This window comes from Periophthalmus magnuspinnatus, chromosome 21, assembly GCF_009829125.3.
Source record: "Periophthalmus magnuspinnatus isolate fPerMag1 chromosome 21, fPerMag1.2.pri, whole genome shotgun sequence".
Taxonomy (NCBI): Eukaryota; Metazoa; Chordata; class Actinopteri; order Gobiiformes; family Gobiidae; genus Periophthalmus; species Periophthalmus magnuspinnatus.
Genome location: NC_047146.1, coordinates 17,054,324 through 17,079,558, shown reverse-complemented (window position 1 = coordinate 17,079,558; position 25,235 = coordinate 17,054,324). Strand labels below are relative to the sequence as shown.

General features: G+C 38.0%; 1 protein-coding gene across 1 annotated transcript in view; it reads left to right on the top strand.

The window, feature by feature from the left end:
- Nucleotides 1–24,978, top strand: part of ccdc141 (coiled-coil domain containing 141) — a 53,222-nt gene extending 28,244 nt beyond the window's left edge. Inside the window, exons 17-26 of the mRNA XM_055230669.1 lie at nt 11,776–11,916; nt 13,957–14,145; nt 16,800–16,983; nt 17,257–17,369; nt 18,184–18,357; nt 18,436–18,566; nt 20,011–20,161; nt 21,083–21,348; nt 21,843–23,120; nt 24,592–24,978. Of these exons, the coding sequence (XP_055086644.1) occupies nt 11,776–11,916; nt 13,957–14,145; nt 16,800–16,983; nt 17,257–17,369; nt 18,184–18,357; nt 18,436–18,566; nt 20,011–20,161; nt 21,083–21,348; nt 21,843–23,120; nt 24,592–24,859 (2,895 nt within the window). The 3' untranslated portion in view covers nt 24,860–24,978. The remainder of the gene's footprint in view (nt 1–11,775; nt 11,917–13,956; nt 14,146–16,799; nt 16,984–17,256; nt 17,370–18,183; nt 18,358–18,435; nt 18,567–20,010; nt 20,162–21,082; nt 21,349–21,842; nt 23,121–24,591) is intronic.
- Nucleotides 24,979–25,235: the final 257 nt, after the last annotated feature.

The window sequence follows — 25,235 nt, the reverse complement described above, 5'->3', positions numbered from 1 at the left end:
TTTTTAAGAAGAGACTGATCACCGAGCATGGACTGAAGAGGCACATCAAAGCATGACTGGTCAATCTCTTTCCATTTAGCCTCACAGCAAGGATCACACCAACTTATCAAAACTTGTAGCTGAGCTGATTTATAGTATCCCTCCAACCATGGTAGGGCTAGTCCACCCTCCTCTCTTCGTAACTAGTATTTGAAACTTTATTCTTGATTTTTTGTTTCCCCAAATAAAATTTGAGATCATTCTATTCCACTCATTGAATTTCTTAGAGGGTATCTCAACTGACAGTGCCTGGAAAAGGTAAAGAAACCTTGGCAAAAGGTTCATTTTTATTATGTCAATCCTATTATACATATTCATTGGCAACAGGGACCATCGCTGTAAATCCGCTTTAATGTTGGTGGTTAGAGTAGTATAATTTTCTTCAAAGATTAATGATAAATCCTTTGGTATATGTACTCCCAAGTATCTGATGCTTTTATTCTTCCAACTAAAATGTGTCATCTTGCGAATCTCAGGAGAGGGCAGATAATTAAAAGAGATTATTTGGGTTTTCTGTAGATTCAGCTTGTAACCAGAATATGTACCAAAGTCCCGCCACAAGGACAAAAGATTAGGTAAACTGACCTTGGGGTTAGATAATGTTAAAAGGACATCATCTGCATATAAACAAGCTTTGTGTATGGTGTCTCCTTCAGTAATCCCTGAAATATCTGTATGTTCTCTGATAGCCTGAGCCAAGGGCTCAATAAAAAGTGTAAACAGGGTTGCGCTGAGGGGGCATCCCTGACGACAGCCCCCCTCTAAGTATAGTGTGTCAGATAAGTCCCCATTGATTTTGATCCTGGCAGATGGGGAATCATATAAAGATTTTATACATCCAATTATTTTACTGTTAAAACCGAACCTGTCCAGGACCAAATAAAGATATTCCCAACCGACAGAATCAAATGCTTTTTCAGCATCAAGACTGCTATAGATTTTATGTTTTTCATTTTATTAATGAGATGTAAAGCACGTCTAATATTATCATGAGTCTGTCTATTGCGGACAAATCCAGATTGATCAGTGTCTGTCAATTCTGGAACAATAGCCTCGAGCCGCTGAGCTAGTATCGTGGCAAATATTCGATAATCAATATTTAAAATAGATATGGGACGATAAGAGCTGCATAGAATTCTGTCTTTACCTGGTTTATAGATCACTGAAATCACTGCTCTTTTCCAAGATGGTGGTATCTCCCCGCATGATTAAACATGATTAAAGCAAGCCTTAAGTGGCGGAAGTATTAAATGTCGAAAATGTTTATAAGACTCAGCTGGATAACCATCCTCTCCAGCCATTTTGTTGGTTTTCAACTTTGAGATGGCTTTACTAATTTCTTCATCTGTTATTTCCCGATTTATCATTTATAAAAGTGACCTTTTATAAATGATGAGTAGTACATATTTTTAAACCCCATTTTGCTTATCTTTTCGTGCTCTGTGGCAGAAAGATGAGTTTCCTGCCAAAATATTATATCATATTTTCTCTCTTTTCATTTTAGCAATGACTTTAGCCCTTTTAATGGGGTTATGAAGACCATTTACATTGAGTGATAACTGTATACTGTTGTCTAACCGCCATCAAGAGAAAGGAACAAACTAAACATAGAAATCTGTAGATACTCTGAAAAACACACATGGGTCTGAAAAAAAAGAAAACAAGAACATACCAGAACATGGAACATACGTGACCTCCAAAAGTAAAGTATAAGTCCACCTTCAAAGTTGGGAGGGGAATCCCTGGGGAGACAGGGAAACCCTCGCAGTGCTGCCACCCTCCATCTACTGTCCATTGTGGTGGCGCATAGTGGGAAGCATTTCCCCGATGGCCAATCAGATATGGTGATTCAGTTAGCGGCGCGCAAGTGTAATATTGCTTGCACTGCTATACCACGCAGAAGCTTGCCTTGAATCACACGGTGCCTCTTTTAAACACCTTTAACTTTTCCTGGATGCTTCTCGTCAGCTCTTCTCTGTTCCAACCCTTTGTTGCATGCACGGATTTCCACGTAGGTCTCCTCTGTCTGGGAGAGGGAGATGGGTGTGCTGCGTCCTCTGCTCCTGCCTGCAAAAGCCCTCTTCGTCATCCGTGGCTTCCTCCACGTTATTATAAACCATGGTGTCATTGCCTCCGTCATAAAACACGCGGAGTCTGGCTGGGTAAAGAGTTTGGAAGCGATATTCTTTTTCTTTGAGCTTTTTCCTGACGGGGTTGTAGGCTTTACGTTTAAGAAGCAGATCACTGGGGTAGTCTTGGTCAAAATATATACGCCTTCCATTAAACTGAATATCCCCTTGTATTCCAAAAAACATATTACGATAGATCTGGGGTTAGCGCTCGGCGGTGGTCTGGGCCCCAGAGAGCGGTGACAGTAAACATTTGAATATTGGTCCCCTCCGCCCACCTCAACAATCCCATGAATTCGGATATTTATTTCTGCGGGAGCGGACTTCTAGGTCTGATAGTTGTCTTTGGAGTTCCAGTTGTAGCTGTAGAGAGTGCTTCAGAGCGTCTTTGATGTCAACATTGAACTTCTCCATGTTGGCTACTCTCTGCTCGGCCTCGCCGACTCTCTGTGTGACATGTTTTAAGTCCGCATTAAAACTGTCCATACGCTTTCCCATTTCTTCTCTAAAGCCAGCCACTTCAGTCTTTAGCATGTCAAGTCTGTCGTTAAATTCCTTCTTTATATCATTTTGGATGTTTCTCAGCTCTGCTATAATGTTAGCTTGAATAGCATCCATGGTCACGTTTTCTGTTAGCTTGTTAGCTGCGGCAACCTTCGTGGGTAAAGAGTCCTTCGTTTGCGATGTCCTGCAGATTTGCACTAGTCTTCCTTTTATTGCCCCCTGACATAATACTGACAACTTTTATTTCTAATTATGATACTTTTACCGGGGAAATAGTGGGCCGTCGGGGAGCTAAGGAATTATGCTGCCAATTGCTCCCTCACCATCCCGGAAGTCGTCATCTCTTTATAGTTTTAATACAAAAACAAATCTAAGTAATTTTAGTTGCATATTAAAGGAACTGTAAGATTTTGGTTATGAATTTCATAAACTTCACTTATCTCTGTCCTTAGACATGAGGTAGACATGTTTAGATTAAATGTAACTTTTAATACTCCTTTCGAAGCAGCAAGTTGCATGGTGTAAGTAATATAGTAGGCTACTTATCCAATGTAAGGTGAAAATAATGTTCTATAATTATCAGGTTCAAAAAGAGGAAAATGTTTACATCAACTTAAAGAGAGGGAGAGGAACATTCCAGAGTGAGATCAGCTGTAGACTCCATGTGATCAAACTTATGGGCCTTCCTTACCTCAGCTGCTGCTGGTAGCTCTTACTGATAACCCTTGCAATTCAGATTTATTCTTAGTTACAAAAACATTGAAAATGAGAGCCAAGTAGTTGCAATTTGGTGTTTTGGTTCTTAAGATGATTAACTACTCATAAAGCAAAATGAGCCTTGCATGAATCTTCAACATGAGTTTACAATCCTGAAAATCCAGTTAGTTTAAACCTAAAATGCCTCTCTGTGATCTGAGTCGTCACTATCCAGACCCCAGCACCTGCAGCCAATCATCAATCAGCGATAGTGCAGCCTCTGCAGCTCAATGAATGATTTTTGGAGTGTTCACATGAAGCATGGCCTGTCCATATACTGGCAATGACAAATTCTTGTATGTCTCTAATATGTGCAGGTTACGGCACTGGCAATCCACGTTCAGTTGTGATAGTACTTGTACCGTTTTTAAAACATAAGTGTGCAGGCTACTTAGTATTCCTTTAACTAACTTTCTTTCAAATGTAAAATAATGAATGAAATTTAGGACTTTCTTTTAATCTCTCTAGTCACAATTCTTTCCAGGAGCACAGGATTACAATAACATCATTATCCTTCTAAAAATAAATGAATGCCTGCCCTGCAGTGATAGAAAATGTCCACTAGATGGTAACGTCTGTTTCTCTCCATTCACCCTATAAATATCCCTCAGCTGTCAGTGGGATTTCACCCTGCATAATTTTAGTTTGTCTCATCTCAGCTTTATTTTAATGCTCACATATTTATCAGGCTTAGTCAATGCATCAAGTTAATCAAAGTTCAGCAGTTAAAGAAACTCATTTATTTTATACATTTATTTTGAATAGCTGTTTCTGACAGATCTAAAATTAACTGAGAATGTAGCTTGGACAAAGCGCCTGGTGACTACACAGTTTCCATTTTGTGTCGACTGACTTTTGTGCTGTGTAGTGTAAAAATTGTGTATTAAAGGAGAAATATACTATTTAATATTCAACTTTTAAGAGCTTTAACCATGTTATAATTGTTTTTAGAGTGATTCATGCATGTTTGCCTAATCTTTATTCTCCTCAAGCCACCACCTCCGGTATACACCCACTGTTCTTTACCTCATTCTTCAGATGCTGCTTTAGATCAATTTATCAATTAATTAATCAATTATCAAATTTCCAAAATATAACATAATGATCCACAGGTGTCATAGATTATAGCTATATAGCAGACAAATGCATAATGTTGTCTTTCATTCAAAACTGCTAAACCTCATGCTATAAGAGATTGTATACAAACAATTATTCTGCGCATGTAATTAAAGAGGGATATTACACTTCTACGGGGCATTAACTATGGGGTGTTAACTGCCAACATATTTAGATAACCATGTTACCTTTTATTGTTTTGAAAATGGTATTTCATCTAAAACAATGTATTAAAAGTCCTCACTCCCTTTGCTTCCTGTGCTAAGTCTCTCCCCCTTCAGAGCACTATCACAAAACAATCAGCGCAAGTCCTGCTAATGAAAATACTGCATGTCGTATCATGTTTTTGTAAATTTATGGAAAATTACATCGGCTTGTGAGCTGAGAATCATTCTGTTAGTCATAAGGAAAGTTTGAGGGTCCTTGTTTGATTTAGCTTTAGACCTTCTTTGGTCCTGGTTTAGATCTTGTTTAATTCCTGAATAGTTTTGGTATAGTCCTGGTTGGTACTAGACCTAGTTTAATTCTGGTTCAATACTATTGTGGCAATTTTGCCTTTTGTATTTTATATTTCCCCAAAATGAAACATGGCAATTGTTGTTAGGTTATCTTAACCAGATTGTGGTAAAAGTGGTAGAGACCATGGCTTGCCCAAAAATCTGGCCCTCAAACTAATTTTTGATCATATTCCCTGATTTGGAGGTTCAAAAAAAGAGTTTAGAGTTCACGTCAACTTGAAGAGAGGCAGAGGGAAAAACCAGCGCGAGATCAGCTGTAGACACCATGTGGTTAAACCTATGGACCTGCCCCACCACAGCTGCTGTTGTGTGTCACCCTGTGCCCCCTACAGGAGCTCCAGAGGGACATAACACACCAAACACACATGTGAGGTCACTGTTTACATAGTGCTGTGTTATGTTAAGAGGCCACTTCACACAAGCTACTGCTAAGAAACCTCAGTTAGACAGTTTTACATGTAGATGTGAACTGGTGACTTGTATTGGAATGAAGTGCTTGAAAGTTATGCAGTTGCACTGTATTGTAGGGTCAAAAAATAGTACCTTTTTAGAACGCAGGCTATTAAAAAGCATTCAAACTGTTGTGTTTTTGTATTTTTATTCCAACATGAAATTCATATTGTTATTAATCTAAAGAGTTTCTATTAGTTCTCATTTTTACAAATACTAATCAGACTGCATATGTCCCATTCTCTTCCAAAATGTCCAAAGTTCATAAAAAAAGAAAAGAAAATCCAAGCACACAAGATAGAGAAAATGCATTATATAAAAGTAATTCTCATAAGGTGTTCAACCACTGTGATCAACCATTAAACTCATATGATGAAGCAAAATTACAGATTGCAGGTTGTAGTGCTTCCTATGGTGCATTCAGGGACAATCAGAACACCTGCAATAACATTGAAATCTCATTAATCTTATAGGCTGATTAAACCTGTAGAAGCAAATGGCATCAGTACATGAACATTTGTGTATGAAAAACCTCTGAATCTGAACCTGGTTGACAACTGGGGGCACAAGGGAGAAGTGTAAGGGGAGGGGAGGTGCAGCTGTTATGTGGGTCAGTGCTGAGTCATTTACGGGCCATCTACAGAAAGGCAAAATGCTTTTATTTAAGGAAGCGTGATATAGCGTTGCACCCTACTCAGTGTTAGTGTAATATAAGCCCTGAAGCCACCAGTATTCATTTGATTAAACTTATCAGAAATGTCAGAATAGTTTTGTTTAACTAATTATTATTATTATTTTCCAGGGGTGAGGGTTAACTGTGGCAAAAACATGTTCCACTAAACTAATCTGATAAACTGTGTAATCCCTCCAGGTATGATCCATAGTAAAAGAAAGAGAAAAATTTTGTCATCTGGACAAAAAGTTATTTGAGTCAAGACCTTTTGCAGCTCATCCGAGCGACTTCTTCAGTTCTGGTCAGATTGGTGGTGGACACAGCTTTATATCAAGGGTGCTATTTGCTGGGGGTCCACTGTGGGAATCAATTTAGATGTTAGAGTTCAAAGTTCAGTGCTTTGGAAAGTACCTCTTTCTTTGTCTGAGTGAGATCACGGTCGGACAGGTTTTCTCAAACAGAAAGTAGCTATGCTGCCTATGTGCAATTTATTTATATTTGTCATATATGTTGAAATAAGAAATAAGAAAGTCTTCACTTTGGGTTGCCAGATCCTAGTTAGGGTGCATTCACACTAGCCCAATCGAATGTGTCCAAATACAGATAGCCCTTAAAGCACGGTATGCTTGTGCAGTGTGAGCACAAATGGGACTTTGGCTCAATTGGAGGAGGTGAGCCAAAGCACAGCAGGGTTGTTCATGTACGCATACACACAATTTATGTTTATAAGTGACATAAGTGACAGCGAATTCACCTTCAGTAAGGACTGTGGACAGAGACTGAAGTTTTGAAGCCTTGTGTCCTGTTGTCCACGCTGCTCCACACTGTTGTTTATATCCATAAACTGAAGGAGGAGCGTATCACAGCAGGACTCATATGTGCCTCACTATTTAAGAGAAATTTCATGCCGCTTGATATTTTAGAAGAACCCTACACAATTGTGCTTGAGCATGGCATGGTTCAAAAGTCCTAGTGTGAGTGTGCCTTTAATGTCCAAAACCAGTTGCACCGAAAAGGGCTCTATGATGTGATGTGTTCTCTGTTTATCACAGCTAATGGCATCCCCAGCCCAGGTTCAAATGATAAATGATCACATTTACATAGCACTTTTCTATCTTCAAGAACACAACAACGTAAAAACAAAGTAGTTGTGAAGTGTATTGCCCAATGACACTCTGGCAGTCTGTCTCATGATCTTTTATCACAGTGCATGCCTGGCTCCTTCTCTACTGATTCCCTGTGATCTGAAGAGGTCCTTGTGGCTTGCTGGTGAGAGCTGTTACTATTTGGGACTGTTGACTTGTTGCTCTGAGGCCAACAGTAGGATTTGTGCTTTCATTAAGACCCCCTCATCTCACCTAACACCTGCTGAACTCAAGTTTTGTTTACTGGCCTTTAACATGAACCATCATTGCTCAGTTAACATGGAGCACTGACAAAATAAACATTACAGTGATGACATATGTATAATAGAAAAAAAAAAGAAATCACATTTAAAGTTTATGTCACTATTGAAGAGAATCTGATACTATACTATACTAATACTATACTATACCATATATATATATATATATATATATATATATATATATATATATATATAATGTGTATACAGAGCAAAAATTGTAAAAAAAAAAAAAATTTCCCTTAAACAGTTATACAACCAGTCACACCTCCATGACTCCATGGAAATAGAAAGCCAAAGACATACTTGGGGGAACATTCTCCATGGAGATAGACTGGTTTTATGTCATACTGTGGAATATTATAGCCAAAAGAACAACATTTCCATAGAATCAAGGAGGAGCTTCTCCTCCTGGCCAAATAAGGGTTAGGTTTGTGGAGATGCAAGCATGCTGACAGTAAAGATGCATGTTTTCAGTGCAATAAAAATCCAACATAGAAAAAAAGCTTTATTTTTGGAAAAAAGTAGCATATTGGCCCTTAAAGTAATTTTAGATTTATAGTTAAGATGTTCAAGATTATCATAGATTATAACTATGAAGCAGACAAAAGCACAATATGTCTCCTTTAATTGACATATTATTTCCGTCCTGGTTGAGGTATGCCTCTAGTGACTCACCTGGAGTGTCCCCATTCTGTTTTTATTTCCCGGTTTGGTCCTGTTCTCGTCTTTGTTCAAACAAGGTTTAGTTCTTCATTTAGTCCCAATATAGATATGTGAACCCATAGGTAAAGGAGACATGGGGTTGAGCAGTGGAATAGTTTTGATTTGTATTTGCCTACAACTGTTTGAGTTTTTGTGAATGCATTTTTGCTTTTAAGTTGTTTGGTTTTGGGTCCTTGTTTTTGTTTTTTGTAAAATGCTAAATATGATATAAAAATGATGTCTGTGTAAATCCTCAGTCGTTGAGGTCTGATCCATCATAAAAGCCAAAGTTAAATTTGTCAAATGGACAAAAAGTTGTAGGAGTGAAGAGGTTTCGCTTCTCATCCAAGCCGTTTCCTTAGTTCTGGTCAGATTGCTGATGGACACTGCCTTATATCTATCTGAAGGGAGGAGCTAACTACAATGAAACTGTAAACAGCTATTGTTTACAGTTTCAGCCAGTGTCAGCCTACTGGCTTGTTCTCTTTGTTCCCTTTGTTTGCTTTGGGTCTCAAGTTGGAGTTGTGTAAGGGGGACAGGTGATATCTAAGGCCCCCATTCCTGTTCAAGGGAGGATTGTCTTTTCTAACAAAAAATGCCTCTTAAATTCCCCTCTCAACTGTTTCTTTTCTGTGCCTCAGGTCTGAACTTCACTATCTACCTGGTTAGTGGCTTTGAGATGGAGATGTACGGCAGACTGTGGTCCAGAGGAGCTCTCACATACATACATTGACACATTCTCTTATGAAGTGGCTGTTTAGTTTCTCCAATGCAACACTCACTGCATTCTTCAATACACTGAATGGAGTAGACCACATTACTTTGTTTATGGCTTGGGGTTTTGTCCTTGGGGTTTGTAGGTTTTAAAATAGACCGGAATCTCAAACTTCTCTGATGTTTTTCAGACACACCACCTGTGTAAGGACTAGTTACGCCTTTCCTTCTAGGTTCAGATTACCAGTTTTTTAGCTATTTTAGATCTATTGAAGGCCCATTTTGGATACCCACATGCTGAGAGGGCTTTCTCCATGTATTGCACCTCCTTCACTTTGCCCTCTATTTGTGTGCACCACTTGAGCTCTGTGCTGTAGTAGAGTATGGATAACTCTGAGTGTGTGCTGCAGTGGATGGTGTGAATCAAACAGCAGGTATTGGTCAATGTGTGTGGGTTTCCTGAAGACTTCTACCTGAAGTCGCCCGTCCTCTCCTATTGTTACTGCACAATCTAGGAAGGCCAGTTTGTTCTCCTTGGCCTCTTCTTGTGTGAGCTTGATGTTTGGATCCACAGCATTAATATGTGCAGTAAATGGTTCCATATCTTGAATTCTGATTTTAGTCCAGTTGTCATCCACGTATCGATACCAATGCGTGGGTAGAGTGCCTGGAAATGAGGCCAATGCATCCTGTTCAAATTGTTCCATATATAAATTAGCCATAATAGGAGAGACCGATGAACCCATGACACAGACATGGATTAGCCTATCGAAGTTTCCTCTAAACTGAAAATATGTGGTACTTGAACAAATTTCCAGCAGTTTGCAGATTTGGTAACAGTGTAGTTTTCTCTTTTTTAGCTTGGTATCCTGCAGTAGCCTCCTCTTTGCTGCCTCCACCGCTACTGATGTATTGTATTGATCCAAATGTGTCAAATATTATAACTATATACCAGACAACAGCACATATATTCTTCAGTTGTTCTCCCATTCTGGTTTATTTATGCCACTGGTAGACTTGACTGGAGCCACTGTTTTCCAATGCTGTCAGTCTGACTTCAGTGCCTGGTGCATGGTTGTCTCTCTCTCAGCTGTTGTGGGCTGACAGATCATGCACTCGACACCGCTGTTCCTCCCCAGAGCTGAAATGTCCTGCTGTTTTTAGCCTCTTCTGCTCCCGAAATACCTCTATAAAACCCAGCTGTGCCTGCTCACATCCACACAGAGACAGGCTTACAACAAAACGCATGTCACGCTTGGATAACACTAACACACTGTTAAAGTAAGCTGTGCACATGACCTGTTTTAATATTTTTATAACTATTACTTGGTTTGGTGGGATAGTACCCGTGGTAAATATTTATCATAATTATACAAATAGAACATAGTGGCTAGTTCTAAAATGGAATATCGTCACCTATGTCGTTAACATGGAAATCTCCATCCAAAATGCACGGACAATTTATGCACATTTTTGGCAGCTTAAACCTTCTTTTAACAAAATAAAGGTGTTGTTTATGTTATTGGTCTAATTATAACTATTGTAAAATGTAGACAAGTTTGGCCCTTGTTAACATTATGATTGCGAGGTAACAATTCACTGCCCATGTCCAACCAGGAAGTAAAATACTCTTATAAAACTTTTCTAAAGTAAAAAAAAACAAAATGAAAAAATAGGATTTAATCTTAAAATGTAGCCTATTTCTGTTTGAGATGCTGCACCAGATTTGTATTACTGTAAAAACGTTAAAAAAAACAAAACAAACAGAACTAGTTCATTTTGTTGCTGGTTTACCATGGTCCAAAGTTATTCCTGACTTACCTTATGCATTCTGACAGTTGTTCTTGAGAAGAGAGAGTCCTTATTATTCTCCAGTGTATAAGTGGTCTTCTTAACTCTGAGACCAGAGTGGAGTTTTGACTAAGAACAGCTGGCATTTTAACACGCACCTTATTATCGTACAGTATATCTCTTTATAATTAGATGCAGACAGTACACAACTGATTTATTTTGACATCAAGAGCTGCTTATACAATATATCTGTACTGGAGAAAGACACATTTTGCTCAAAGCATTTTTAACTATGTTTTAGTGAAAAGAGTCATGGGCACTTTATTATGTGAGCAGAATTGCTATGAAATCACCAGAAATATAGAAGGAATCCAGATGTAGAGTGTTAATATCAGCGATTTCTGAAATGTATATTGAAACTTCTCTCTCTGTCACTAATAGGAGTATAGAATCCAAGACGATAAATTTTATGTACATGGATAAAACCAGAAATTACAGAAATATTAGCCATAAAACAAAGCAAAAAATTTGACAGTGAAACAAGAAATTCTACCCTAAAATTCAGAATGCAATTTTAAAATATTACCAGTTTAGAATTTTGTATTGTCATGTGAATGCAACATATTATTTAGAAATGCCCAATACAAGCTCAAATGCATAACAGACTTTTTGCCAGTATTGTTACGACCTAGTAAAAGTGATGGTCATGTAATCCTATACCCACCCATAAAACATCCCTGCATTTTATCTGTACTCTACATTTGAACTTGTGTTTTAATGATGGGTGGCAGTGATTGAAGTTTTAACCCAATAATAATGAAAATAAGTAATATGGCTGATAGCAATGAGTTTGGTACACAAATGAACAGATTTTTGAACTTTCAATGAATAGGCTATCTTTATATGCACATCTGCTTAAGCTGACCTATTAAATATAACTACGGTATATATCTAATACATAATTGTATTTCTCAGCTCCGGGACTCTTTTAAGGACCTGAAAAAGCGCTTTGGTAACCTCAAGGTCAACTACCTGAAGAGGAACGATCGGAGCCGAAACATCAAGGCTGCGAGGAACCAACTGCAGCAGGTGGACATGTACGAGGACAAACTACAGGTGTGAAAAAGTACAAATAACCCTTCACTGATTATGTTAAATGTTTAATTATGTATCATTTATATAAGCCTTCAAAACCACAGAACCAAAAAGTGACAAATTTTATGACATTGTATTTTACTGCTGCTGTAAAACTCTAAACTGAAGGTTAAGGGCCAAACCAGGACCAGTTGCCGATCCTGCTTCTCCATTAGTCACATGGCTTTGAGATGAGTATTGTATCCTTATATTTAGGGTGTTCCATTTGTTGATGAATTAATTAAGGAGACTTGGGTCTGTTTGCTATTTGGTCATACAGTATGTACTAAAGTGGTTTTATTATTGTGTTGAATCCAATTTCATCTATATTTTTATATGAAAAATTCTAACTTTATAGGTTGTTTTCTGAAAATCTCAATTTCTCCCACCCAAAGATCTCTTAAAATAGCACCTACAAATGCAAGATCTTTATTTAAACATCTTTTCATGATTTACAGACAGTGGTGGGAGTAACTTAGTTGTTAATAGTTACTATAATACATTTTTTGCTGAAGTAACTTAGTGTAACGCATTACCAAGAAAGTACTTGTGATTAAATTAGTCACTAACAAAATAGTTAGTTACTTATGGGTAGGCATGGAGAATCAGCTTGTGGGATTATTATAGAGATTTTATGCCATCGGGGGCAGTTTAAAGAGCTCATTTGTCATTTACCTCTATTTAAATGTATTTAATAAAACACAAAATCACATACTTGAATAATTTATACAATATTACAAATAAAGTAATGCCAAAGTAATGGAACAAAGTTAGAGTAACTAAGTAGTATAATATATTCAATTTCTATCAAGTAACTAGTAAATGATAACTGAAGGAAACGACTATAACATGGTTAAAAGTTCTGAAAAGTAAAATTTGCATAATAGGTCTGCTTGAAATAAAATATATATTTTATATCTGACACTAAAACATTAATAAAACATTTAATATGTAATTTACCAAAACTAACAGAATTAAAGATATACCCAGCATCCTTATTAACAGAGTAAAAATAAATATTGTAACAGAGACAAAGTACCTAGGTGTTCTTTTGGACGAGACTTTGTCTTTCAAAAAGCATATAAAAAAAGTACGCAATTCAGTCTGATACAACATCTCTTCCCTAAGACACATGAGGAACAGCTTAACAGTAAAGGCGGCTTTCACATATTTCAATGCCATGATTATCTCACACATGACCTACTGTGTGTCCTGCTGGTCTCAAGTCAATGAGAGCGGCTCAAACCTCTCAGATCCATCTACAATCAGGCAGTAAAAGCACTCGATAAAAAAAAAAAAAACTTTCGTTATCACCACTGTAATATCCAAGGTAAATGTAAAATGTTCAGTTACGACAATTTAATTTTGTATTTAAATCTAAGCAGTTTATTCAAAATTATTAATAATGCAGCTCCACCTACACTGAAAAAAATGTTTTAAATTATCTTCCAAACAAACTACCCGATCCACTCAGCCCTCTGTGAACCGAAATTGCATAGTTCCAAAAAGATCCTTGGCCTTCGCTGAGGCAGTGTTTTCATTTCACACCATCAGACGGTGGAATCAGCTGTGGACAATCTGAAATTGTCTGTAGATTTGAATAATTTTACTAGAAATTGGAAAAAGTTTTCAATAATCAAATGTGTCCACACCAGTCTAGTTAATTTGTAATGTTCTGTATTCACTGTCAAAACCTGCACATAATTGATTTTTTAAACTGATATGGACTGTGGGAAACATACTGTATTGGGCATGGGGACATTTATTTTATTGCTAATGTCAATGATGGACTGGTATTCTTATAATGTAATCGTATTGAAATGTGTATTTTAATGTGTGTTCACCTGCCCAGGGACTGCAGAAGGAAAGTAGCAGTAGCTAAACATGGCACAAATCATCTCTTCTTTTGTAAGATTAATGAATATGTACATGGTCCCTGACAAATAAATAACAAATAAATAATAAAGAACGAACTTAAAGAAGCAAAAGATTTTGATATAATGTCACTTTCTTTTATCTCAGGGCCTGATAAGCCGCCTGCAGACCCTGACAGCCCGTGTGCATTGGGAGCAGAAGGAGGGGGGAGAAGTCCGGGAGCTGGAAGACCTCTTGAATGAGCTACACAGACAGATGGGAGAGTGTGAGAGAGGTGTCAGGGAGCACCACAAAACACTTAACATGACCTGCACTCTCCAGGAGGCCATGGACGAGGTCAGCCCCAACACACTGCTCTGCCCTTTGGTACAACTCCAGTCATGGCTAAAAACAGAGCTGGACTTTGATTAAAGAATACACAATAACAATCATAGACTGTATATAAAAATGGACATAGCTAACCTGCTAGCTGTGGCGTTCTAAATAGGAAGTGATCATCGGCGCACTTCCAGCTCCATCGATTCAGTTTCAGTTTGACTGGAGCCAAATGATAGATGATGTCGCACTCCCTTAGTCCACTTCTTCGTTTACTTTCTATGTTTACTTGATAACAATACACTACAGCGTCACAAACCTAATGCGATATGCACTGGTTTCATTAGTAGAATGTACCCTTGCTCAAAGAGCAAAGGGAGCAGGGAGCATTAAAAACAAAAGCCAAACATGTTAATATGTTGTTTTCTATGAACACAGCATTTTCAAAACGATAAAAGATACCTGATCTATGTGGCCTAGCTGCCCTAGTGATCTAAATATGTAATGTGTTAGCAATTAATACTCCTTACAAGTGTAATACCCCCTCATTAAGTTTAGCATAGCTTCATAAAACATGATAATGATACCAAGACAACATGCCTTTTAGATTATTCTGATTAGTAAAATTGAACAATAACAAAACTAAAAGAAAGCAGAAAAAAATAAAAATAAATAAATAAATCTTATTAAGTGAAAGATAATCCCCAAACATTAGCCTTAGCATGCTAGTTTAGGTTTTACTGCTGTGAGCCCCAACAAAAAGGTGTTTATATGCATGAAAAAATCTGTGCAACTGAATAACTGTTGTATTTGGAAGACAAAGTACAATGAATTTTCATCTTTAACATTTTCTCTTGTCAAAACATGCACAAGTGTGAAAAACTCTCATTACTTATATCAGAAGTAACCCGCTCTAGTTACATGTGCACTCAAAATGCGGTTATTATGAGATTTATGGAGTTATAAGGCTATTAAAATCACATCTTCGAACCATCTAATTTCTTTCTGATCATGGTTCCTATGATTACAACCATCAGATTTTGTGGTTTGCATGTCATCTGAATAATCTTAAAGGTCCAGAAATCTCATAATAAACAGATTTTTGTATGTACACGTAGCCACTGTTAGAGCTCAGGTCCTCAAAAAGTTTGCTCCAAATAATACATCTCTGCAGTTAAATGAACTGACATGCTAACCTGTTTCCTCTCTGACATTCTAGATGAGCACTTTTGGATGAGGGCCAAATTGGCACAAGTCTTGAGCTACCTGATCTATGTGGCCTTGCTGCCCTACCAACCTACATGCAATACTAATTAAATATGTTACAGTGTATTTCTGTGACAGCGACATCAAATCTTACTTGAGGGTGCTGTCATTTTGTCCCTTGGTAAAACACTTGCGACAGGAAGGGTATCTGGTCTAAAAATCCAAATGACTGCGCTTCTGGTTTGCTTTGGTTCATCCCTGATGACATAAGTAAATAAATGAAACAAATACCTCTCACAGATGCAAACCAAAGCCACTTCTTCCCTGAAGAAACGTTCTGTGTTTCTCTGAAGAAACGTCCTGTGTTTCTCTGAAGAAACGTCCTGTGTTTCTCTGAAGAAACGTCCTGTGTTTCCCTGAAACGAAGTAGTTCTAAGAACAGCCACATGTTCCTCCACACATGTGTAATAGTGCCGTTTTCATTTACTTATTCTGTTGCTTCATAAACATGCAGGCCACAGACCAGACGGGCTTCTCTCCAGCCGCTGTCACTCCACTGCTCTGTCCAGATCCTCCATTTCACACAAACTAGCCCTGAAACTAGCTCACTGTTTGATTAAATACCTGTTTGTATTGTTAACTCACTTTTAGCTTGATGTTTCTAGTGATTATATGTTAGTTATTTTAGACACATTTTGTGTTAAAAGTTGGCACTGCAGTTGTTGTCTCCTGCTGTACGTGCGCACTCAGTAGAAATTTCCGCCAATGTGGTCCTGAGTATGTTATGCACCACTGCACGTTACAGGTCAGATTTGTGGAGAAGTGACCCTGCTTTAGTGTTGTCATGATACTAAGATTTCAAAGTCAATTTTTTCAAGGAATGTACTTCTTAGTTAATATTGATTCCAATACCACATTGATAATAAAAAGTACTCTTTCTTTAGACAATAGAATGTCATTTTAAACATTAAGTCATTGTACTTTTATATTACCCTGTGGTGTTACATCTGTGTATTCTTTCAGTTGTCCAAGTAGGTTCCATAGTGGTCCATGGGCATATACTAGTCTAGTGGTTTTTACTAGCTCTGATACAGTTCAAGATCACTCTAAAGCTATTCAGAAAAGGTTAATTTCTATCCTATGAATGTAACAGGTATCGATACCTGTTCAAATGAGTATCTAGTATCTAAAATTTGCATCTAAAACTAGTATTGAAGCTAATTTTAGTATCTGATTATCCGATAACCCTTTTGACAATCCTACCCAGCTTACAACAAAAAAACTTATTTTTTAAGGTATTTGAGCAATAAAACATCTATACTTGAATAAGTGCAAGATAAATAACTTGAATTCCATATTGTGAAAGATTCTAGGCAAAGCACACATCTCCACTGAATCAAGCCTGTAGCAGACCCTCCACCAGAAGGGCATGTATTCTGTGATGTTGACATGTGTTGTGTCTTGTGCAGTATCAGTTCTGGTGTGAGGAGGCCAGCGGGACCATCTCTCGTGTGGGGAAGTTCTCCTCCGATTGCCGCAGCTCGGAGGCAGTGTCTGCTCTGTACCGACAGTTTGAGAAGTTTGTGTGGCCCACGGTCCCACAGCAGGAGGAGAGGATCAGCCAGATCACAGAGCTTGCCACCAGGCTCCACGGTAACAGCAGACAGCACCACCACCACCACCAACAGAAATTAAAACACACGTGCTGATGCTAACCTTAGCCATACTTTGTCTAACATTATCCTAAACCCGAACATTAACTTATTTAACTCATAACTTACCTAACTAACTTTAAACCATGTTGTAAAGGATTTACGTCACAGGGACCTGATTTTTGTCCCTATAAGGGAGACAGGTTCTCATGATGAAAGTGTCTGTACAGATAGTCCTTACAAGGTTTTAAATACTCCTCTACACCTCTACCAGGAGCTGAGGAGGGGCGGCGCTACATTGAAAAGACGCTCAGTAAACACTCAGAGATGGTGACTGCCATCAGAAAGCTGAGTGATGGACTATTGGAGTTAGAGGCAAGGCTTAAGGTAATGCAAACAACCTTACATATCCCTTATTAGATTGGAATATTTGTTTTATTTATTTTTACTGATGATTATTGATGATTTGCCAGTTACAGTAGTTCTGGTACCGGGATGCACATGCTTGCTTCAGGTGTCATGTTTTATGCACATTCCAAGTAGATCTTTAAAAAAGTTATTAAAGTAATAAAACATAAATAGAGTAATGGTTGCATAACACATATTTAAAGTTTTTAAATGTGTCAGTGTTAACTAATCATTACTTAGGTGAGATAATGTGATAACATCAGCACTGAGTTCTAAAAACGTTTTGATGATACTGGAAGAAATATTCTATCAAAATCAACCATAGTAATTAAGGTGTTGTCAGTGTCATATATTTTGTATTAGTCAAATAATAGCTATTGTGTAAATTAAACATAAATATTTTCAGAAATTAGCACTATTTCCTGTGGTTTTCAACATGAAATCATAGTACTTTCTTTTATATTACCACGTGGCCTTATATCTGAATAATCCCTTAGTCGTCCATGTTCCATAGTGGCCCATGGGCAGATATTAGTCTATGTGGTCTTATACTTGTTCTAATACAGTTCAAGATCATTCTAAAGCTGTTGAGCAAAGGTTCATTTCTATCCTGTCATTGAGATTTTTTTAGTACCAATACGTGCTCATATGTGTATCTCGTTTCAATACTAGCACTAGTATCTGATTTTTTTTGGATACTTTTGACAAATCTATTAGCGATAACAATCTTAAAATTATACTTAAATATGATCAAATTAGCATATTACATAACTTTTTTTTTTCTTTGTTGCAGTTGGAAAGTTTAAAGCAACAGCAGAATGATGAGGAGGAAGTGATGAAAGAAGATAAGCATGTGGAGAGCAACGAACAGGATACAGAAGTTAACCAGGAGGAGAGGAAGAACCGCGAGAAGTTCAAATGTCAGGAACAAGTGGACAACCGCACAGTGAATGAGGCAGCTGAGATGGTGAGTGCAATTACCTTAAAAATGATTTATTACTATTATATTAAACTGAAATGCATTAAAAATCTGTTATCATTTTAGTATGAGCTGAAGGAAACTGGCCACACCCCTGAACTGACCAACAAGCATGATGGGAGGGAGATACCAGTGAGGAGGCACTCGTTTAATAAGAAACCTCCATTGCAGAAGAATCACACTCAGGAGACAGATAGGTAAAAGATATACTGTGGTGTTTGTAGGATAAAAATGTTATTAAAAATATATACATTATGGCTTTAATTTGGCAGACCTCCAGTTAAAAGGAAAAATACAGCATTGGTTTCGCCCACTATAATTTTATTGCAATAATCATATTGTAAGTTTGATTCATCAAAAATGTCAGTGAGTTTAGACTATAGACTGTATAAAGAAGTGGACTAAGGGACTGTGACGTCACCCCAGTCAAATGAAGCTCACCGAGGCTAGCAGTTATAGGGGCAAATTTGAGGCAAGTTCCATATTTGTAGAACTCGGATTCAAGTATCATAGCAACTAAAGAGCTAATCTGGAACGAAGGAGCAAAGGTAACGGCGCTTCCTTCCTACACCTCTGGTTTGACAGGGGCGGGTGCTTAACAACGCTGTCAATCAAACCTGTTTCTAACGCTAGTGGGACACAAGGCAGCTTATTAATGATCATACCTTGAATTATGGATGCAATAGTGAAATAAAAATACCGGGATCATGTAGAGTAGGTTAATATGAATATTTTAAGACCAAAATGCTTAACCTGACAGCAGCAGTTATAGAGAGTTTTCTAAGGTAAAGTGAATGGGAGCCAGAGTTGATGGAGCTGGAAGCACGCCCATGATCACTTCCTATTTAGATCCTAGCAGGTTAGCTCTGGCCATTTATATAAACAGTTTATGGTTTAGACACATATCTCACACATTGTCATTAGACTTTGTAGGAGTCTGTCTTGATAATGTTCATGAAATCAATACTGGCAGAAATGTTTTTGTTTTTGAAATGAAAAATTTTAATTGAATATAAAATTGAGATTGATCAATATGAGGAAAATGTGTGATTCGTCCAGCCCTACAACCCAAGCTTGTCACAATGACTATAGTTTATTCATTCTATTTTGGTTTATAGATATTTTCTTAAAGGTCCTAAATTACACAAAATAGTTTCTCATACAAAGGAGTCTTTGTTTCATTCACACATGTCTGAGTATTCCTGGTTTATTAGTGTGTCTACATTTCCAAAGCTCATAATGTTCTGTTCCACGTTGTGATGTAGTGGTAGTTTTCAAGTTAACAGCCAGCTTTTGCCTTGTGTCCAGTAGAAATTGGGGCTGATTCTAGGGCTGAAATCATCCAAATGATTGTAGTGAAGGTGTTCCACTGTGTTTAAAAATACAGTGGAACACTGAATGACCACATGACATCACAAGGTAGGACAAAGTGTTTTCTGTTTGAGAGAAGAACTCAAACTAAATATGCAGGGTTTGTGTGTTAAACCTGTGTGAATGAAACAAAACACAGCTCCAGGTCTGTTTTGATGAAGAAACAAAAAGATATGTTTTTATGTATGAAGGCCCTTTAATGTATTGCTTACACTGGACATTTTGAATTTGTGATTTCTGTGAGATAAATTATTTTTCTATACTCCACAGACAAGCTACGTCATCATTCTGCTCCACACACATGTTCAGCCTCTCCTGTTCCCCTCTGGAGAGCAACAGACAGGTGTATGCCATCATCAGCCCATCACAGCCAGCAATACCCAGCCAGCCCTCTCCCAGGAAAACAAAGATAGAAGAAAAGGTTTGTCTCCCAAGAATATGTCAGAGATTTAACACATTTTATTCCTGATTTCCTTCCCATTGCAACCAATTATTGTTATAGATAAAATGGTGTCTTGCCCCTTTACATATATTTTTTAATTAATTTTTTACAGCTGCCTTCTGGTTTGTGGGCTAACATCTAATTTCCTGCACTACTGATGCTAGTCACCGTTTCCCTTTTAATTTTGGGAACAAGTCATTAATCTTTTATTAATCTCTGAGTTTCATGCTATCTGTGACATAGAGGCAAATGGCCGGGCTGCAGCACCATTGCTGCTCCCGTAATACAAGATGGATTCTGAGTGGCATGAGCTCAATATTAGACAGTAAATATAAAGTCAATGGAGAGACGAAGACACAGACAGCCCTGTACAGTCTATTGACCTGTTAGCGAAATGTGTTTTCTCGTTTGCACAAAGAGCGCATGGTCACTGCAACATCTCAAACAGACAAACTCCTCTCCCTGCACCACATGTCCTCTCATTTGATTAAGAACTGAAATGCAACTAGATCCTCACATAGTCCAAGCCCGTCAGCACCATAGTCTCTATGTAGCATTTTTATATTTTGGTTAAGTTTATCGTTTTACATCCTGGTTTGCCATGAGCAGCCATGGGTAGCCTATGACATACGTAGAGGTAATTCCCTAACTGATGCCTAGCAACCATAATGTTAACAGGGCCCAAAACATGTCTAAAGTGCACAATTGTTATGATTAGACTAATAAAAAATAAATGACAACACTTTTTTGTTAAACAGAGATTTAAACTGCAATAAAAGTACAGTTCTTGTGCGTACGTACTATCCCATCAAACCAATTAATAATGGGAAAAAACATGAAAACATGTTATATGCACTAGATTATTAACATAAAATATTTTCACTTTCACATTCTACACAGGATACAGCAGCTGACAGCTTGTTGTACACGGAACTGCTCCATCCACACCCTGATGCCCTGTCTGAGGATTCCTTGTCCACAGATGAGTATGACTGCCCCTCTCCAGATGACATCTCTCTGCCTCCGCTGGCCGATACCCCAGAGTCCCTCCTGCTCCCGTCCGACCTGGAGGAGGGCCTGTGCTTTAGCTCCCAGCACAGCTACCGGAGCCATGCCCAATCTGAACACAGAGAGTCCAGTGAGGCCAACCTGCACAGTGTCAACAGGTAAGGGGCAGAGAGATAAGGAAATGAAAATAAATAACTATTTACAAGGAAAATGTGTACCTCAAAGCTAATGCTAACTTTTTAAAATATAATGGAGGTGTGTCCAAACTTTTTTCTCCGTATTGAAAATTAAACGTGAAGGGCCACAGACTACAGAACAATGAGGTTTATCTTTCAGTATAAAGTAAAGACTACCCAGTTGTTGCCCACTGTAATTTGAGATAACGGTCACATTTCTCAGATTTAAACAGTGATGACTTTGACAAACTACACTTGAGATTTGAGGAGTATAACCACGCTTGTTTTGAACTGACCTTGAAGGGATCATAGTCAGTCAGTTAGTCTATTTGGCATTTGAGCAAGGGTCAGTGTGCCTTTGTTAGTTAGTTATTGCAGGAGCATTAATCTGTCCACTCTATTGAATGAACTCTTAAATGTGATATGAATGTTATATGTCAGATTTTATAGATACTTATTTTTCGATTGTTTTTCAGGGTCAGAACTGAATCTGGCACATTTTTCCCATCTCCTGTGACCACCACTATTCGCTCCACCACCACTGAAGGAAGCAGTGTTACACTGGCACTAGGCAGTTCCAACATTCCAGCCCAAACTTCAAGAACCACTGAAACCATACCCTCAGTTCATACCCACAAGGACAAGAACCCTTCCCAAGATGTCACTTTTACAGCATCAGCCCATGTATCCAAAGAAATCCCTAATTTGCACCTGGATAATAGTTTACCCAAGTCATTCCCTGTGTGCCAAAGCAGTATTCACCAAGGAATAATTAGTTTGGAAGCAACTAATCTAAGCGATCATGTTCATAGATTAGAGGATTTTGAGAAAAGCCAGTCAGATCCTATTCTGGAAGACGTAGCTGCAAATATTAAAATGCCAAAATGTGAAATTCCAAGTGTTGGCATACCTAGCAAAAATGAGTCTACAATGATCTCGTACTCAACTCCACTCCACAATGAAGATTTGGGACACAACCCTGATTCACAGTATGCCAAATCATCTACAAATGGTCAAAGTACAGATTCAAGCAAGGGTTCTCATGACAAAAATGCAGCAGCGGTATCATTAGCTAGCCTTACCACAACAAATGTCAACGAAACTGTTTACTCCCAATCATCTATGACTTCCAAAAGCTCGGTGCAAGGTGTCATCAGTCCTACATCAGAAGAAATCTGGTTCACTAAATCTTCTCACCACCAAAATGTCACTGAAGACCATAAATCAAGCATCAATTGTAAGGATGAACAGATACACCAGAATGAGAAATTCAAGAAAGCTCCCCATCCTGAAAGCTCTGACAATAATTTTGCCTCTTCTACCCAAGAATCAGACAGCATAAACCATTTGAATCCATCCTGTAACACGACCACTAATACTAAGCAGAACAACCACCAGACTTCCACCCAGCAGTGTGTGCATGATTCCGGCTTTAGCTCTCAACTTGCTGCCCCCCCACTGCCCGAAGCAAAGGTCAAAGCTTTGCCTCAGCAAGCTAACATGCATGTCACACCCACTTTTACCTCCCATCAGCTACTACTAACTCCAGACCAAGACCCAGACATTTGTCAACCCTGCACAATCCGAGAGGAGATCAGACTAACTCCACAAATTAAGGGACCCTCCGTATCCCCACATGACCAGGATGAGTGTTCCTGCTCCACCAAACCTGTGTCTAAAGCCACTGTCATGGGGGGCTCTCCTGTGACGCTGGAGGTGGAGGTGACAGGACAGCCTGAGCCCACGCTCACCTGGTGGGTAGCGTACAACCAGCTTCACAAATATACATGAAATGCATTCACCGTGTTTGTTGCACGTATAGTTAATTCTTGATTAAGAGAGCCAATAGAGACACTGTAGTATTATTATAAACTTAATCGGTGGTTTAATGGAGTCCCGCCCACTTCAAAGTCTGCTCTGGTTTCAGAAATAAATTTCCCATACATTTTTCCCATTGACTTTTTGAAAAAGGTGTCGTGCCTTTTTGAGACCAGCTATGTGGTAACTAATATCCATAACACGGTTGTTTAACGTCCAAAAAGCACGTTTAAAACATAAGCTAGTGGTTTTTACATAAAATACATCACATTTTGTGGTCATTAGCTACCACATAGCTGACTAGCCCTGACCAATCTTTATTATTTGGAATTTGAATACAACATAGAACCATACTTGCTGTCAAATATAGAGTAAAGCATGAAAATAAAAATATCCTTAATAATTTTATGAAGTCAAGTACAGATCACAACAAAATATATTGAAGTAGGCTACATTAGAACTTAACTGGTCTACAGTACTTTTACTTTTGAACTTGTTTCCACCGCTTTTAAACAGAGATGTTCACACCCTAAGATGAACACGTGACACTTTTGATGATGAAGTACCAAACTAAGGCCAGTTATTCAGTAAACCGTCTGTGGAGCTAAAACATGACTTGATTGTGTCTTTTGATTTTTTTTTTTTTTTAGATAATTTGATTAAAAAGACAAGTATCGTTTCAGCTCCATGTCATACCAGCAGTAAGATTAAAATGACTTTGTCCACAGGAAATTGTAGGCAGAGAGATAATAAGACTCAAATGTCAAAAGGAAATTGTTCGTAGGATAAGATATTTAAGCCCTGGCAGGTCCTGGCAGTCACATTTTGTATGTTGATAAAATTGTCATGTTTGTTTGTTTATTGAGGCCTATCATATTCAGATCAAACTAAATAGCCAATAGTATGTTTTAGCCAGTAGTAGATATTGCTTTATTTTATTTTATTTTTTTTTATATTATGACCATGAATTAAATTAAACAAAAAACACATGATCAAATTACGTCATATAATAAAAATCACCGAAAAGCAAAAATTTGATAATGCAGGATACTTTTACATTATATTTTGTTTTTCATCAGTTTTGCTGTGTGCTAACTGTAGAACATCGCATTTGCATGCTATTAAAATTGCCATAAACCACTGGTTACTTTGCCTTCAGCTAACATACCCTATTGCAGTAGTAGCATATATAACAAAAATAACACATTGCTGTTTAAAACTTTCTGTTCCTACTCACACCCCTCATATTATCTGATATTATCTGTCTGGTGATCATTTACAACAGAATGCATTGTTTGCCATAAATCTACCTAATAGATTTACTGTGCAAGGTGCTGCTGTCTATAAGATTTTACAGGAGGGGGCTGTGCTGCGCTATCTGACTTATTGTCGTAATGGTCGCTCCAGGTGTAAAGATGACAGAGGGGAGGAAGAACTTGATGCCATAGCTGGAAACCAAAGCTGTGAAGAGGAGAGAGTGCTGGATGGAGCTCTGTGTGAAGCCTGGCTGACAGCTGGAGCCAATCAAGACAAAAACAGCACAGATGATGATGATGATGAGGGGGAAGACAGAGGACTCATGGCAGAGGTTTATGACATAATTATGGCTGACTGGCAGACTTGGTTTGGTACACTGTGTTTCCTGCTTTGGTTGCTGTTTTTAATTATAGTTTGAATGCACTCTATTAAGCTCATTTGATTAAACATAAATATAAGTTATTAAGAGCTAGATCTAGATTTTTTTGTTTTTTCTATTTGTCCATATGCTTGGATATTTTAATCACTACACATTTAAGGCCACAGTATGTAACTTTTTAGCTAAAAGATGGACTAAAATAAATAATAAATAAATATATATATATATTTGTCATTTTGATTGTGTTTATTGCACTGAAAAACATACGTCCTTAGGTTTGTGGAGGTACAAGCCCAGTCACACTGACTCGTATTTGACCTAGAAGAGAGTGCCCTCCTTTGTCTCCATTGAAATGTTTTTCTGGCTATAATCTTACTTGGTGTGGCGTATAACCTCATCTATCTCCACAGATAAT